The sequence below is a fragment of the Phaseolus vulgaris genome, chromosome 6 (assembly GCF_051622355.1).
Source record: "Phaseolus vulgaris cultivar YP4 chromosome 6, ASM5162235v1, whole genome shotgun sequence".
Lineage (NCBI taxonomy): Eukaryota > Viridiplantae > Streptophyta > Magnoliopsida > Fabales > Fabaceae > Phaseolus > Phaseolus vulgaris.
In genome coordinates this window covers 3,837,583-3,856,640 of record NC_143503.1, presented here as the reverse complement: position 1 = coordinate 3,856,640, position 19,058 = coordinate 3,837,583, and the positions used below count along the sequence as shown (strand labels likewise).

The window sequence follows — 19,058 nt, the reverse complement described above, 5'->3', positions numbered from 1 at the left end:
TTACGAAGTGGACTTTAAGCCTAACTCAACCCCATAAAACCGACTCATGAGGTTGAGGTTTGCACCCACTTATATACAATGAAAGGCTCTAATCTCTAGTCGATGTGGGATCTCCAACACACCCCCGTCACGTCGAGACTGCTAACTCGTGCGTGGGACTATATATTATGGGTGGTCCGATAGCGACCCGATAGCGGGTGGCACGATAGGCCCAACACAAACACTCGCTAGGATAGGCTTGAAATGTCTCTGATACCATATTAAGAAGTGGACTTTAAGCCTAACTCAACCCCATAAAACCGGCTCATGGGGTGAGGTTTGCACCCACTTATATACAATGAATTGTCCTCATCTCTAGTCGATGTGGGATCTCCAACAATCTTCAAAGTTCACATTATTATGCAACACTGCCCCACTGAACCTGCTTGTGGATCTTCTTTAATAGTCCAGTCAACAGTAAATGATTCTTGTTCACCGCAAAATGGTGGGGAAATTATGCTTCCAGAATTATTATCCTTCATTTCAGAAAAGCTGCTAATCTGAGCAGGTTTGGTCTTGAAACCATTGGCCCGTGCATAACTGAAATCTGGTGCAGTTTTCCAATCAGCAGGTGGCCAGTTTGGGCATTCTCCAGTCTTCCCTCTTGGAATGATCCGTTCATTTGCTAATCGGACATGATCTGAAGGTTACAAATTATCAGACTCTGCAAGTGAAGAAACAAAAGACAAAGTCCAAACAGGTTCTTGAACTGGAAGTTTAGGTACTTTTTCGCTAATCAATATTAAAAATTCTATTTGCTCTAGAGGAACCAGATTCTGCCATGGTTAGCATATGAAGGAAATTTTCCAAGTGGAATTCAGAAGTCCTATCTAATAATAAACTAGAAAGCTCCATGAACAAGGAATGATAATCTGATTCTTTAGTGGTGTTAAAATTGTTGCCCTGCAAAAGACAACTACATTCAACTTGTTTTTTTGATACACTGCCACAGGTCTTTATAATATTTATGTAGAACAGCTTCTCAATAACAATGACTTTCAGATGTTTGAAAATATCAAAACCAGAATGCTTGAGTTGATCATATTTATTAGTATGAAATTTATGAATTTAGCGATGCGCTTATGGCAGAGCCCAATCTATCAGTGACTTTTTTGAACTACAATCAACATGACCTAAATATATTGGTTCCCGAGTTACCACCTTTGAGATAACGGGAATACCAAAACTTTTCATGGCGATGGAAAAATTTTCTTGCTCCATTTCCTTACTATTCTTGGTCAGTTCTCCAAAATAATGAAAGTCCAAGGTTATTTGAATGTTTAAATTCCCTTTTCAACATGACCTAAATATATTGGTTCCCGAGTTACCACCTTTGAGATAACGGGAATACCAAAACTTTTCATGACGATGGAAAATTTTTCTTGCTCCATTTCCTTACTATTCTTGGTCAGTTCTCCAAAATAATGAAAGTCCAAGGTTATTTGAATGTTTAAATTCCCTTTTCAACTTATCATCACACCGCAGATGAGACCAAAGGAAGGATGCAACGAAATCCACTTATCTTGCATAGTGGGAAACTCCAATTTGGGAAGACATTTTTTTAGATAAATGACATCCTCAACACAACAAACCAGATTTTAGTCTATTAAAGGAAAAGAAAGAATAGGGTAAATCCCTTGTGTATATTGAACACATAAGGTTATGTTTATATAGGAAAAGAAACATATAGGCTAAGTCCATTACATAAATATGAAATATCTAACAATATCCCATAATATCTAATAATATCTAATTATATCTAATTATATCTAATAATGTCTAACACTCCCCCTCAAGCTCCCCAGCTTGTTACAAATGTAATCAATCTTAGGCCCTCGTAAGGGTTTAGTAAAAATATCTACTAATTGTTTATTTGAATTAACAAACTCAGTCTTGATATTTCCCGATATAATCTTTTCTTGAATGAAATGACAATCAATCTCAATATGTTTGGTCATTTCATGAAAAATTGAATTTGAGTTAATATGAAGAGCAACCTGATTATCACATATAAGTGTCATTTGAGTGACCTCTCCAAATTGTAATTCTTTAAGTAACTATTTAAGCCATGTAAGCTCACAATCATCATCTGAATAACAAACGACTTTTGTATGGTTATTATGACCATATAACAAACCTTTTCCAGGGGAGTCTTTAATGTACTTCACTATACGAATGACTGCATTCCAATGATCTTCACATGGAAAATTAAGAAATTGACTCATCACACTGACTGCAAAGGAAATATCAGGATGAGTAGTAGTGAGATAGTTCAATTTTCCAACTAATCTCCTGTACTTCTCAAGATTTGAAAGACGCTCCCCCTGATTGGGTAAAAGCTTAACATTGGGATCCATGGGAGTATCAACAGATTTCGAATTCATCAACCCAATTTCCTCCAAAATATCCAATGCGTATTTTCTTTGAGAGATAACAATACCAGTATTGGATTGTGCTACCTCAATCCCCAAGAAATATCCGAGTTTTCCATGATCTTTGGTCTGAAAATGTTGACAAATGTGTTGTTTTACTTGTGAGATGCCATAGGGATCACTGCCTGTAAGTGTAAGAATTGATGGCTTAAATAAGATGGGGGTGAATTGTTTATCAAAGATTTTCGCAAAGATTGAATAAGAATGAACCTTTATCAAACAATCACAGATAAGTAGTTAAGGAAATCAATCAAACAATGATATAGAAATTGTTTACGGAATTTTAACCGATTGAAATTACGTTTTAATCGGTTGTTTATATCAGCAGCAAAAGCAGAATTAAAACAAACAGTTATAAGGAGTGAGAGAGAGAGATTTACACAACCAATTTTATATTGGTTCACTCAACCTTGAGCTACATCCAGTTCCCAGAACAACCACTGGGTTCCACTAGTAATCACTTACAGATTACAACAACACAACTACAAAGAGGTGACCTTGAAAACCACAAGACCCACTCACCCTCTTTGCAACCACACACCTCAAGTCAGAACACCCTCTGACTTTGCAGGATTTCACACACACTTACAAGTTTATGAAAGCACAATTACAAGAATCATGAAAGGAATAGAAAACACCTGAGATTACAGAAACCAGGAAGTCCTATGATCAGATCTTGTTCCAGTGCAAAGCTAAACAACAATCTTGCAAATTTAGAAAAACTTCTTTTAAAACTAATCTCAATCTCCTTTTGTTTGATTTCAAACTGTGTAAGAACTTGTGTATTTTGTTTTGAAAGAAAGGCTATATTTATAGCACTTAAAAAACTAGCCGTTCAAAGCAGCATTTATGCGCCAAAGCAATTTTGATCACACCCAAAACAAATTAACAGGTTTTCAAAAAACTATTAGGCAATGTTACAATCAACCGATTGAAAAGTCGTTTTAACCGGTTGAATTCGTTAGGTAGTACATAACCAAGTCAAAACCAGTTTTAAAACCTTTAAACAAGCCAAGTGACAAACAACCGTTTATTTCGATAATTCAACCGGTTGTCTTTCTCTTTGCTTAGAAAAACACTTTTCTTTTTAAAACTGATTGGCAAGCTTTGTGCAAGGGTCAAGAATTGATCTTTACATAGATTCTAAACACTCTAATTTAAACCCAAACCAAAAGCAACACAACTTCAAGCTTCATCATGGATTTGAAACATCAAAGCTCCCATGCTCTCCAGTAAGAACAATGTCATCAACATATACTACAAGATAGATACACCCAGCACTCGAGTGACGATAAAAAATTGAATGATCTGCTTCACTGCAAGTCATACCAAACTATTGAACAACATTGTTAAATTTTCCAAACCAAGCCCTAGGAGACTTTTTGAGGCCATAGAAGGATTTGCGAAGACGACATACCAATCCAGAAGACTCCCCTTGAGCAACAAAACCGGGAGGTTGCTCCATATAAATTTATTCTTGCAAATCCCCATTAAGAAAAGCATTTTTGACATCCAGTTGATTAAGAGGCCATTCTTGAAGAGTAGCCATAACTATGAATAAGCGAATAGAAGCCATCTTTGCCACTGGAGAAAAAGAATCACCATAGTCTAAACCAAAAATTTGGGTATAATCCTTAGCCACAAGACGAACTTTGAGACGATCAATAGTACCATTAGGACCAACTTTGATAGCAAAAGTCCCCCTGCAACTAACAACAGATTTCCTAGATGGTAATGGAACAAGTTCCCAAGTTCCATTATTCTGAAGCGCATTCACTTCATCAAGCATGGCCTGACTCCAACCAAGATGAGCTAAGGCATCACCTACAAATTTTGGAATGGATACATAAGAAATAGACGAAAGGCAGGTATAAAAGGGTTGAGATATGCATGTGTTTATATATTCTGTGTATCACTCATTAGTGGTGTTAGTCTGTTAACCCTTTTGAGGCAAATATTATATTAACCAAATTGAGTTCAGATCTAATCTCTCACTAATATTCTTTTTGACATTGGCCTATTTAATATGGAGCCCAACTAATAGTAATCCATGTTCATCTTAACCTACATATTTCCAGTACTTATGTCCTATGATATTTAAATGCTTCATAGTTTAAAAGAAATAGTTTGTCTTGTCAGCTGCTTGCTCAGATGGGAAATTAATAAATATAATTCTTTCATTGATATGTGGAAAACTGCATTTCATTTAGGAGAGTCTCAAGCAGATCGGAGCGTTGGAGAGAAGAAACCTAAATTATCAGGGGAAGATAGGCCTTCTATTACAGAGTTGAGTGGATACAGTTTTAAGAGAGAGGAATTTGATGTTGAATACGACAATGATGCTGAGCTAGTGTTGGCTGATATGGAATTTAGGAACACTGATACTGAAGCTGAACATCAAATGAAACTGCACGTGCTCCATATCTATTTAAAAAGGTACATCCGAGTACCTACTGTTTTTTGTGAAAGAAGAAAGCTTCTCACTTTTATGTATAAAGCAAAACCATATAGGTTTTATTAAATTATTCCTAAGTTTTACTCTTGGAAGAAATTGTACTCTTGGAACAATTCTATGTAATTATTAAATTATATCTATATTTTTACTTTCACATCTATCATAATAAAATTCTTTCATTATAAAAAAGATCAGACATTATTCTGTTTGTGCAAATTTTAAAATTGTCAAGCCATCCAAAATAGTCTCTAATCTTTACCCCAAGATTACCTGATTATGAGTTGAATATTGCATCTTCATTGGTTTCTATTTTATCTATTTCTTACTTAGGTGTTCGTTTTTAGGAATATGAATGCAATCTCATCTCACTAAGGAAATTTTCTGAATGTGCTTTAGTATTTTTTTCCACTTAGCATATTGATTTATTTTTAGCAAGAATGATTATGAAGATAATAATTAACAAGTACTATTTCGAGAGAACAATTAAAACATCTCAATTTCCATAGGACTCTTGAATGCCATGATTCTAGAGGGTAACCAATTAATAAAGTTTGTTGCAGCTAGAATACCTTCAAAAATTTTATGGACTGTATTTTTGGAACAATGTGCTCTAGTTTGATCTAAGAGATTTCCATTTTTTTCTTTCAGCAATTTCATTTTGTTGGGGTGTTTTGATACAAGATTAATGAATTATGCTCTCTTTTTGACAAATTGGTGTAATGTCATGATCGAAATATTGTTTTTCATTTCCTGGCTAAGTCTCTTCATTGAAATGCCAAAGTAATTTCCAATCATCATGAATAAAATTGGAAAACCAAGCTTACTTCATACATGTGATTATAATGAAGAACTAATACTAAAGATGAACGTGCACATACAAAAGAAGAGTTGTAGTTCTCTGTTGCAGAAACTTCTATATAGATTAGAGAATTACAGAAACTGTTATGAAGGAAACGCAGAAAAGTCAGTTAGAACTAACAGTAAATAGAAAAAAGACATATCTCTAACACCCCTACAAGCTCAAGGTGGGTAAGATATATTTTGTAGATCAACCAGGGCGTGCTTGGATCTAACCAAAAGAAATCTTGTTGGAGATAAAGGCTTAGTAAGTATGTCTTCCCACTTATCATGGCCAACAATATGTTGAACAATCATTTGCTTGGAAAATGCTATCTTGAACGAAGAAAATATCAAGTTCCTTATGCTTTTAGCATGTAGAATGGGATTATGAGAAAGATTAACTACATTGAGATTGTCGCAATAAACAACTGGAACATAATGAGGGATAATAAGTTCACTAAGTAGTGTGTTAAATTCTTTAGGGAAGACATAAACATTAAGCTGGAATTAAATGTTCTTAAGACAACATGTGTGCTTTATTTATATTAAGAAAAATGAATCAATACAATAAAAAAAGAGATTTGATATCCTTTAATAACAAATATACTAGAATAAATAAAAATTTCCTAATAATACATAAATAATCTAGATATTCTTGATTTTATAGGATTAGCTATGTATTCCTATAATCATAACAATATTCCTAATTTTATAAGACTGGTTTCTTAATTCTACAATTATAACAGTCCCTCTCAAGTTGGAGCATATAGATCGTATCTGGCAAATATAACAATCTTCAGTCCTCTTAAAGAAATGGTGAATAGGTCAGCCAATTGTTAATTAGAGTTGATAAATCTAGTGGTGATGTCTCTAGACTCTAATTTTTCTCTTATGAAATGATAATCCACCTCAACATGTTTGGTCCTCTTATAAAAGATATGATTATAGGCAATATGTAATGTTGGCTGGTTTTCACATAAAAGGTACATTTGGAAACTTTCTTAAAATTTAAACTCTTTGAGGAGTTATTTTAGCCATATTAGCGTACAAGTGACTAATGCCATTACCCTATATTATGCTTTTGGACTTGACCTTGTCGCAAAATTTGGTTTCTTATTTTTCCATGATACAAAATTTCCTCAAACAAGAACACAATACCTTGAAGTGGAGCGTCCATTGATTGGTGTCCCTACCCAATTAGTATCAAAATACCAAATAATTTGAGTATTTCCTTTATTTTCATAAATGAGGCCTTTTCCAGGAGCCTTCTCAATATACTTTAGGATCCGTATGAAAGTATCCCAATGGTCTTAACAAGGAGAGTTTAAAAATTGACTTACTGCACTCTCTACAAAGGTGATGTATGAGTTAGCTTACCAACTAGCCTTTTGTATCTCCCAACATCAATATGAGATTCTCCTTGGTCAAGTACAAGTTTGACACTTGGATCCATTGATATGTCTACTAGCTTAGCATTTATCATCCCTGTTTTTTCTAGAATGTCGAGAGCATTTTTTTAGATATGACCAAACCATCCTTGGATTGTGTCACTTCTATTACTAAGGAAATACTTCAAGTGTCCAAGATCTTTTGTTTGAAACTTTTGAGCAAGATATTGTTTCAGTTGTACAATACAGGTACATCCTTAGGTGAATGGCAATAGAACCGAGAATGATCTACATCATTTTGTATCATTCCAAATTGTTGGATGAGAGTCTGAAAACGCTCAAATCATGTATGGGGTGAATGCTTGAGGCCATATAGGGACTTGCGTAGATGACTTATTGTATTAGATAACTTTTTCTTAGCAAAAAATTCAGGAAGTTGTTCCATGTAGACTTCTTCATCAAAGGTCATCATGTAGAAATGCATTTTTTATGGTAAGCTGAAAGAGTCCAATGCCGAATAGTTGTCTTAGATTTAAAAGTATAATATATTTCTACTATATTACAATAATGAGGCCATTGGATCTATCAATGCATAAGCCTATTAGTTTTTTTAGGAAATGTAGAGAGATAATTCTAGGAAACAAATCCTGGTAATCATAGGATTGATTTTGAATACATAATCCTAGTATTAATAGGAAGATACTACTGTAATAAAGAATAAAATTATAGTAAGGATAAAATAAAATCTTCCTAACTACATAATGAGCAACATGGTTTTGACACTCCCCCTCAAACTGGTGAGTAAGTGTTCTCCATTCCCAACTTGGATATAGTTCCTTCAAAGTTAATGCAGTTCTACCATTTGGTGAGTATGTCTCCATTTTGATTTTGAGTGGACACATATGGGTTGCAAATCAAGCCATTGTCCAGCTTTTCCTTAATAAAATGTCTATCCACCACAATATGTTTAGTTATATCATGTTGGAGTGGGTTGTGGGCCATACTAATAGAAAATTGTTATCGCAATATAACCTCATAAGTTCATCCCACTTTTGCTTCAGGTCTTCCAATATAATCTTCAACCATAGAAGGTCAGATAATCCTGGGGCCATTGCTCGAAATTCTACTTAGCATTTAATCTGCCTACCCCATTTTGTTTTTTGCTCTTCCAAGTCACTAGGTTTCCACCAAGGAAGGTGCGACATCCAGTAGTTAATCTCCTATCCACAACTGAGTTTGCATTCGTATATGCTTCAAGACTTACACTTTTGTTTCGTTTAAATAAAATCCCTCTTCATATAGTCCTTTTAAATATTGAACAATTCTAAGAGCAGTTTGTAGAGTCTCCTTTGGTTGGTGCATAAATTGGCATACTATACTCATAACAAAAGCAATGTCTAGCCTAGTATGAGGTAAGTAAATAAGTCTGCCAACAAGTCTTTGATACATTTCTTTGTCCATTGCAATATCATCCTCTGCACTTCCCAACTAGTTGGTTTGTAGGCTGCCTTCTCCGTTTCTTTAAGCAAGTCAATAATATACTTTTGTTGAGATATGAAGATTCCTTTTTTGGAACTAGCCACTACAATTTCCAAATCTTCCTAATGTCTTAATCTCAAATTATGTGGCAAGGCATCAACTTAACATTTGTTGCTCCTTTTTGTCATCCCCAATTACTATGATATCATCAACATACACCAATAATATTGTTACTCCCCCTAAAACTGAAGATTTGATGAATAGAGTGTGATCCCCTTAACATTGTTTGTAACGCAAACTTGTTGAAAATCCCACATCAACTAGAGATTAGGACATTTCATAGTGTATAAGTGGGTGCAAACCTCACCTTATAAGCCGGTTTCGAGCCTATCTTAGCGATTGTTTGTTGGGCTTATCAGGCCACCCGCTATCGGCCGTTATCGGACCACCCATAATATATAGTCTCATGCATGAGTTGGTAGCCTCGACGTGACGAGGGTGTGTTGGAGATCCCACATCGACTAGAGATTAGGACATTTCATAGTATTTTAGTGGGTGCAAACCTCACCTTATAAGCCGGTTTTATGAGGTTGAGTTAGGCTTAAAGTCCACTTCATAATACGTGTCATCCTTCGTGAATCTACCAAACCATGCTCTTGAGGATTGTTTCACCCCATACAAAGCCTTTCTTAACTTGCAACCAGTTCTAGTAGCAACTTGTCCTTCAACTCCATTTATATTTCTCCATCAAGGTCGTAGGAATGCCCTCTTCATATCGAATTGCTACAAATCCCAATCATTCTTCACATCAAATTTTCAAAGGATAGGAAATTTGGTAGATGGTAAAGTGGTTGTTAGGTGCATGTTTTGGTTCCCTTTCTAATGGCAATGGGAAGGTCTAGGTTTTTGTCTAGTTGTACTTCTGAATTTTCATAAACAAACTCATTAGAATTATCAGAATTTGTAGGATTAGAAATAGTTACCCCAAGTAATGATGCTAGGCTGGATTCTTGGACATGGACAAATTCTGAAATGGCTTTTTCTCTCCTTGAATAAACCATATTTTCCCCAAATTTTCCACCTTCACTAGGTTTAGATGCAGGTTTAGGTCCAAATTGTGGTGCAGATTCAAGTGGTTCAAGTACAGTTTCTATAGGTCTAGGAGGTCCAGATGCAGGTTCAAATGTTTTAGGTACAGTTTCTTAGGTTCGGGAGGTTCATGTGCAGGTTCAAATGTCATATTTTGGAGCTTAAGAGACTCATCTTCCTCTTATATTCTCCCCCTGAAGATGGGAATTCGTGAACTAGATCCCTTGTTCATTGAAGGTGACATCTCTTGACACAATATTTTGGATGGCGGGTGATAACATTTATATCCCTTTTTGTGGTTTAGTATCCTAAAAAAAACAGATTTGACACCCCTAGGATCTAGTTTTCCCTTTCCATTACTATGAACATGCACAAAGGATACACAACCAAAGATTCTAGGTTGCAGTTTATTTGTAGGGTCTAGGTATGGGTAGAATGAGAATAGGACTTTCATGAGACTCCTTGTCCTGAAATTTTAGAGGGTAATCTATTGATGAGATAAGTGACATTAAGAAGGGTTTCTCCCAAAATTTCTTAGGAACAGGATATTGAAAAAGTATAGCTCTAGTTTATTCTAAGTGCCTATTTTTCCTTTCACCAATCCCATTTTGTTGAGGTGTGTTAACACATGAAGACTCGTGGATTATCCCCACTTCTTGGCAAAAAGAGTTCAACTAAAGATTAAAGTAGTCCTTGATATTATCATATCTAATTCTCTTAATATTGACTCCAAATTGATTCTTAATCATTGTGACAAACTAAATAAAAACAAATTATTGGAGATCTCACGTCGACTAGGAATAAGGCCATATTATAATATGTAATTGGGGTACAATTCTCACCTTACAAGCTGATTTTGTGAGACTGAGTTAGATATAAACCAAACTTCTAAGGTGGTATAACCTATCCCAGTCAAGTTCTTTGAAAATATTATGTCACCGTTATTGGGCTTTGGTTAGACCACCAATAAATATTTAATCTCTTGCTCTAAATGTTCATTCTTTTGTGTGAGAGAGTATGCAGTAGATCCCACATCAACTAGGAATAAAGTCAAATTGTAAGATGAGTATGATTCAATCCTCACCTTACAAGTGCATCTTGTGCGGTTAAATTGGGCATAAATCCACTTACTAAGAGTTATAAACCATTTAACTCATGAGATGTTAGGGAAATTAGCAGGACTATACATCAGTATGAACAAGATAAAAAGGGACAAGACTCCCTTTATTGCTAATGGGAAAGTTGGCATCCTGGTGTTTAGCAAATTGACACACCTCATAGTAGAGACTCTCCACCTTTAAATTCTTAAACAAGGAAGGGAAAAGCAATTTTACAACTTGAAATGAAGGATGTCATAGCCAATAAGGCTATTGTTGATTAGGGTCCTCCATGTAATAAAGGTCATTCCACTCTCTAGCATGTTCAATCGTCCTCCTTGAGTTTTTGTCCCGTAAAATTCAAGAGTTGCTATGAAAAATCACATTACATGAAAGATCTTTTGTGATTTTTTGTACAAAAATAAAATCCTTGGACATTATTTGTCCCAAATAATATAGGGACATGAAGGACATTTTTTAAGGTTATGGATGGGCTTAATTGGACCTATCCTTGTCTTGCTGTAGTTATAAGATTTCCATCTACCGTTGAAATTTTCTTGTTGCTAGGACACGGAGAATATGTGGAGAACTATTTGGGTAATGGGGTCATATTATGAGTGGCTCCAGAGTCTAGTATCCAATAGTGAGAAAAATGTGTATCTGAAGTATTAAGACCAAAAGAAAATGGATACTCACCATAATATGTTAGAGAGCACATACTTGTGGGCTGGACATTCTACAATTCTCTAGAAGTCTGGTATCTATCCCCAAATTCCATTCATGATCTCAGCCATATTGATGGATTATGTCGATATAAAGGCTGCAGTAGTGATCACAATGGAGCAGCGATGAATGCTGCAACATGGTTCAAGGGGTGAAGGCTGCGTTTTAGGGTGTATAGACATTGTCCGAGACTCCCAAAAATCAAGAGCTCTGATACCATCTCAAATCCAGAAAGAATAATATATGAATCCACTATATTACAATAATGAGGCCATTGAACTTGTTGAATCTTAGCCCATAGTTTCTGTTATTATTTCCATCTATAAATAAACAACCCTATATTTATTTTACATAACGAAAATTAATCCTATATTTATTTTTCTATTCTTGATATGGTATCTCGAGCATAGGATTAGGGTTCAATTTTGTCCGGTGAACCCACTGTTCACCGGTGTTTTCCAGCCACCATTACCGCTGCTCCATTGTTGCTGCCATCGATTGGGCCGGTGACACCATTGTTCAACTCTTCTTGCCAAGGTGACCACCGCGCGACAGAGATCCAGCAATCAAAGCTTCAACGCACTCTAACGCGCATCCCTTTAATGTGTCATTGTCGCTGCGCGACGATGCTTTTGACACTATTTTCGGCGGTGATTACCATCGTCACAATCGTCATGTTGTCCTCTTTCTGGATCTGCCCTCGTCATCCTAATCGGAACTCATTTGATTTTTTATAGAATTTTTTTTTATTTTTTCTCTCCTCTTCATCTATGACTTCTTGCGCTACCACCATGCCTGATCTCTATTTATACTAATTATGTAACTCTTCATCTCTTCATTGACAATTGGATGGAACTAATTATGACACTTGGGTCTCATATTAAATTATGGTTTATGAGTCAAGGCTATGTTAATCATTTTACCCCGTGTATTCGATGAGAATGAGGTTTTCCGTTGGTTGATAATTGATGCTCAATTATGCATTGTTATCAAATGTGCCCTTCAGTCATCTCGAAAACAATTTTTTTGTGCTTATGAGACGTGTTCAGAAGTTTGAGAACAAGGAAAATTAATATATACCAATTATACATTGTTATCCAATTTGATGTTTAATAATTTTATTTGTTCCCAAACTTCTGAACGCATCTCATGAGCACGAAAAATTTGTTTTAAAGATGAGTTAATGGTAGATTTGATAACAATACATAATTGAGCATCAATTTTCAACCAACGAAAATCTTATTTTCAGCAACATTGGGAACACCCAGGGTAAGATGATTAACATAATCTTGACTCTTAAACCATAATTTAATATCTGAGGCTAAGTGTCATAACTAGTTCCATCCAATTTTTCAATGGTTAGTATTACGAAGTGGACTTTAAGCCTAACTCAACCCCATAAAACCGGCTCAATGGGGTGAGGTTTGCACCCACTTATATACAATGAAAGGCTCTAATCTCTAGTCGATGTGGGATCTCCAACACACCCACCTCACGCCGAGACTACCAACTCGTGCGTGGGACTATATATTATGGGTGGTCCTATAGCGGCCCGATAGCGGGTGGCACGATAGGCCCAACACAAACACTCGCTTGGATAGGCTCGAAATGGCTCTGATACCATATTACGAAGTGGACTTTAAGCCTAACTCAACCCCATAAAACCGGCTCATAGGGTTGAGGTTTGCACCCACTTATATACAATGAAAGGCTCTAATCTCTAGTCGATGTGGAATCTCCAACACACCCCCCTCACGCCGAGACTGCCAACTCGTGCGTGGGACTATATATTTTGGGTGGTCCGATAGCGGGTGGCACGATAGGCCCAACAGTTAGTATAAATAGATTAATTAAGCATAGTGGCAGTGGAAGAAGCCATAGATGAAAAGGAGAGAGAAAATAAAATAATCAAATGAGCTCTGATTAGGATGGCAGTTGCAACGATGGTAATGGCTGCCAGAAACAATATCAGACACATGACGGAAAGCAGCGATGATGCCAACACAAGGAGAAGCGCATCGAGCTCGGATCGTTGGGATCTCCGTGATGGTTGCCTAGCCAAGGCGAGTCGAACGATGGTGTCGACAGCGGTGACGTGGCTAGAAAACACCGGTGAACAATGGGTTCATCGAAAGGTATTGAACCTTAACCTTGTGCTCTAGATACCCTTAAGAATAAAGAAAATTAATATAGGATTAGTTTCCCTCTTATGTATGCTTCACACAAATTCTTTCTTTTAAGGGATACAATATTCTCAACCTTTTTATACCTGCCTTTTGTCTGCTTTTGTATCCATTCCAAAGTCTGTAGGTGATGACTTAGCTCATCCTGGTTGATTCAGGTAATACTTGATGAAATAAGTGTTTTTCAGACCAGGGGAACTTGGGAACTTATTCCTTTATCTTCTGGGAAATCTGTTTTTAGTTGCAGGTGGGTTTTTGCTATCAAAGTTGGTCCTTATGGTACTATTGATCATCTTGTGGCTAAAGGTTATACACAATTTTTTGGTTTGGACTATGGTGATATGTTTTCTCTAGTGGCAAAGATGGCATTTGTTTGCTTATTCGTATCCATGACAACTCTTCAAAGATGGCCTCCTTATCAACCACATGTCAAAAATGTTTTTCTTAGTGGGGATTTGCAGGAAGAAATTTATATGGAGCAGTCTCTTGATTTTGTTGCTTAGGGAGAGTCTTTTGGATTGGTATGTCATCTTCGCAAAATATAGAAGTACAAAAGATTAGTTGGAAAATTGAATTATCTTACTGTTTCTTGTCCTGATACTCCATTTTCAATTAGTGTGGTGAGTCAATTCCTCCACGTGTTAATCATTGGAATGTAATTATTTGTATATTGAAGTATATTAAAGGTTCTTCTAGAAAAGGTTTGTTATATGGTTACAATAATTATAATAGAAGATCCACTTTCGGATATTATGTTTCTATTAGTGATAATTTGATTTCTTGGAAGAGTAAGAAACAAAATGTTGTGGCAATATCTAGTGCTAAAGTAGAATATAGAGTTATGGCCTAAGCTACTTGTGAGCTTATTTAGTTTAAATTGTTACTTAAAGAATTGCAATTTGGAGAAGTCATTCACACTCATATGTAATAATCAGGTTGCCCTTCATATTAACTCCAATCTCGTCTTTCATGAAAGGACCAAACATTGCGATTGATTGTCATTTCATTCAAGAAAAGATTGTATTTGGAGACATCAAGACTAAGTTTGTTAATTTGAATGATGAGTTAGCAGATATTTTCACGAAATCTTTGTGCAGACCTAGAATTGATTATATTTATAACAAGCTTGGTTACATACTATTTATATGCACCAGCTTAAGGGGGAGTGTTGAATGTAACAAACTTAGCCCATAATTTATGTTATTCTATTATTATTTTCATTTATAAATAAACAACCCTATGTGTGTATTTTATACAAGAAAAATTAATACACGAACCTGTTGGTTATTTTAGGAAATATAGAGAGCCAATTCTGTGAAAACAAATCTCGTAATTATGAGATTGATTTTAAATACATAGTCTTAGTATTGATAGCAAGATACTACTATAATAAAGAATAAAATTAGAGCAAGGATGAAATAAAATCTTCTCGTAATGAGCAACATCGTTTTGACAAGTTGCAATGGAAAAGGGAAGTTGAATAGATGTTATTTCGGAAACAAGAGAGAAAGTGTCAGTATAATTTTTCTTATAGATTTGTGTGTATTCTTTGCCAACCACTCGAGCTTTATAGTGATCAATGTTACCGTTAGATCCTGTTTTAAGAGTATGCAACTATCGACACCTAACAATTGATTTGCCAGCTAGAAGAGGAACCAACTCTCAAATACCACTACTTTGAAGGGCACACATCTCATCAATCATCGCTTGTCATCTCTCTGGGTGAGATAAAACTTTACTTGGAGACTTAGAAACTAGAATAGAAGATAATGAGGACAAACAAGTCTATTAAGGTTCGTGTAATGGAGAGAAAGGTTACGGTAGAACGTATAACTTTTTTATTAGTAATGGGCCAATCATTTTTAGATGTGAATAGATCTAGTTGGGAAGATGGTATCGAGGAAGAATAAGACATAGCCTCCACTTTATCATTATTCGTCAAAGATGGGTCTTGTACTGGAATATCAACTAACTGTGAACAACATTGATTTGTTTGAAAGTGTGCAGGAGAAACATCTTGAGTTATGGCAAAGTTATCTTGTAGTCATGAAGGAAGATTGATGGTAGTGGGAAAGCAATTACTTGTGTTGTCATTAGAATGAACAATTGTATAATATGGAACAAGCTCAAAGAAAGACGTCAATAGACATAAAATACCAATGAAGATCAAGAGAGAAATATTAATCCCCTTTTTGAGAGCTATGATATCCCACAAAGACATATTTGAATGGCTCAGGAGAAAAATTTTCTTGATCAGGTGTGAAGTTATGTATAAAACATGTGGTACCAAAAACATGTGGAGGAAGTATGTAGAGGGGAATGAGGTAAAAGGGCAAAGTGGGATACCCGATCATCAAGGACAAATGGTGGTATTCAATTAATGAGATAACATGCTACAAGGATAGTATCTCCTGAAAAGGGTGAGGAAGATGACTCTGAAGAAGTGTCCGAGTAGTTTCAATAAGATGTTTGTGTTTGCGTTTGGGTACTCCATTTTGTTGAGAAGTATGAGGATATGAAGTTTGATGAAGAATACCATTAAATGTCATGAACTTGTGAAATTGGTTAGATAGATATTCACGAGCACTGTCACTACGAAAAGCACGTATGGATATACCAAATTGTGTTTTGATTCCATTAAGAAACATTTGAAATATAGATTCTTCATTAACCAAGTTCAAGTACATCTAAAATAATTATCAATATAGGTAACAAAATATTTAAAACCAAAAGCAGTATCAACATGGGATTAGGTGTTTTTTAGTGAAGGTGAGGATAATATCATGAGATTGAATTAATCAGGTAACAAATAGTAAATTAAAATGGCTATTAGGGACATAAAGAACAAAGTCAACTATAATGGATGAGAGGGGCTGGGTAGTACCAATGCTGCAAGCTTGTGTTTGTGAACCATTGGTAGCAGTTATACAAGGCAAATTGGCACAAGTAAAGGAGGAGAAAAGAAAACAATTAGCAAATATATGATCAGTTGCTCTAGGGACCAAGAGAATGAGATTGAGAGATACAAGCAGATGAAATACCAATGTCTGCCACCGAGGTAGTGTTACTAGTGGATAGGCATGTTGCACACCATTTGATAGTCTTTAAATGTTGTTGGAGATGGATCAGGGGGTAATGTAGGAGCAACAAGTGAACTAGAATAGATGCTTGGGCAATATTGTGTGGATGAGGGGGTTCCCCATCCAACTTCCAACACCTATCAATTGTATATCCAATGTGGTGGCAATGTTCGCATTTTAGATGAAGTTTCTAGAATTATTACTTTGTGATACCAAGGCAGTGTTTTCACCTTTAAATGAAATATGTGTCTCCGTGTTTATTTTCTGAAGAATACAAAAGAGTGTAGATGATGCGAAAGTCATAGTAGGATTTTTAGTTATCCCAAAGTCTGGTCACAGGTAGCAGCATACTCTTGTGGCAAGCAATACAGGCCCAAGGTCTTAAAGAACATACTATGGTTCTTAGGTTCCTTCTTCACTTTTGCTGATGATGGCATCAACAAGTTCTTCGCTTGGCACAAAACTGGTTTTTCTTCAACCAAACCTTTTACTTGAAGCAATCCACTAAAAGGTAGTTTGAAAAATGAGAATTTGGGGTTCAAAATCAGTTTGATTAATTTGGCTTTTCTAAAATGGTTTATATTGATGGTTTGGTTTAACTGAACTGCTTTTTCTGAACACCCCTACATAAGAATGATATTCTGTGCAGGTTAGATGAACGGAAGCGAAGAAAGCATTTTATTCTTGAAAGGGAGTTACTTTATCCTGATCCTTTTGAGAAATCCCTCTTGCCTGAAGAGCTTCAAATTTGTCAACATTACAAGGTCTTCATGCGGTTTCACTCAAAGGAAGAGCATCAGGATTTTCTAAAAAATATAATTGAAGAACACAGGCTTGTCAAAAGAATACAGGATTTACAGGTATTACATTCTTCTACACGTTATGATGGTCTCACCATCTTTATCTAGAGATATTGTAGTTACTTTCTTTTCTAGTGGTATATCCCTAAAATGAATTTGAGTGAAAGCAATTTTAATGCATAGATATCCTTTTACTTTAATATATAGTTTTATCCCTCGGTCTTCCGTTAATTCAATACTTACCACCTTGATGTTCAAAATGATGAGATTTGACATTTCTCATACAAAAACTGTTCTAAAGTGAGGACTGATAAAGTATAACTATGCTAGCTCTTGTAAGCACTTAGTAATGTAAGTGCCTAGTCAGCATTTGATGTTACTAACTGAAGTCAGTTATGCTGAGCTGTCAGTTGGTTAGATCTGTAGTTCAGTTAGCTATTGTCTAGTTAGCAAAGCTTGCAGAGCAAGCTACTACTCTTTTGTATAAACACCAACATATGTTCTTCAAATAGTAATGAAACACAATCTCCAATATGTTATCATCACACGACCTGATATTGACCAAAGTCAAGTGAAAACGTAACGTAGATATCTAAAGGGTACTCTTGATTTTGGTCTGCTTCTTTACCCAACAACTTCTCATACTTCCTTTACACTGCATGCTTACTGTGATGACCAACGGTCCACCTCAGGGGCATGTATCTGTCTTGTTTCAAATTAATTTCATGTTGATCTAATATGCAAACACCGGTAGCTCACTCTAATGTTGAAACTGAGCTTAGAAGCCTGGCAGCTGTAGCTACACAAATACACTAGGTGCAATCTTTGTTATCTGAACTTAAAGTCAGTCATCAACTCCTATCATTTATTGTGAAAATCAAATGATAGTAGTTTTCGGTTGTAAATAGCATGTTATTTGGATAAAAATATTCTCAATATCTTTATATTAATAAGGAAAAAATATCTTCAAAATCTTCCTTCAACATATTTTTATTTCTTTATTTTAAAGGTTTTAATTATTACAAACAGAGGTGATGAAAATGTAATTGGTGTGATTGTTATTAAAAAAATAATTTTCTAGAAGAGGTCATCACATTTGTGGATCCCAAAACTTGATCACGAACTATGAAATACTTTTCTAGAAATCCATATAAAGAGCCATCAACACAGAAAGTCTGGTGTTGTTCTAATTCTTGAGCAGGAGTAGAAGCGGAAGGCAACAATTCATTAAAGTCATGTAGGAGATCATAAACTTTGCCCAAATATGCAACCAGAAAACCATCCCAATGTCTGGGAGCAACGACGTTCAAGAGATTTTGACAAACACTAAAGAGACATTGAGTGTTATTTTTTGTGTAAAGTAGTCGAGTCGAGCCTGTTCCCAAACGCTAGAACATGTTTCATGAGCACAAAATATTTGTCTGAGTAAAAGATTGATAGTCGAATTGAAGAT

The 19,058-nt window shown here is 35.6% G+C and overlaps 1 protein-coding gene across 1 annotated transcript in view; it reads left to right on the top strand.

Annotated features, from left to right (window-relative positions):
- ADA2A (ADA2 2A) overlaps window positions 1–19,058 on the top strand; it is a 37,275-nt gene that overhangs the window by 15,854 nt on the left and 2,363 nt on the right. Inside the window, exons 10-11 of the mRNA XM_068634222.2 lie at window positions 4,682–4,907; window positions 17,455–17,665. Coding sequence (XP_068490323.2) covers window positions 4,682–4,907; window positions 17,455–17,665 — 437 coding nt within the window. The remainder of the gene's footprint in view (window positions 1–4,681; window positions 4,908–17,454; window positions 17,666–19,058) is intronic.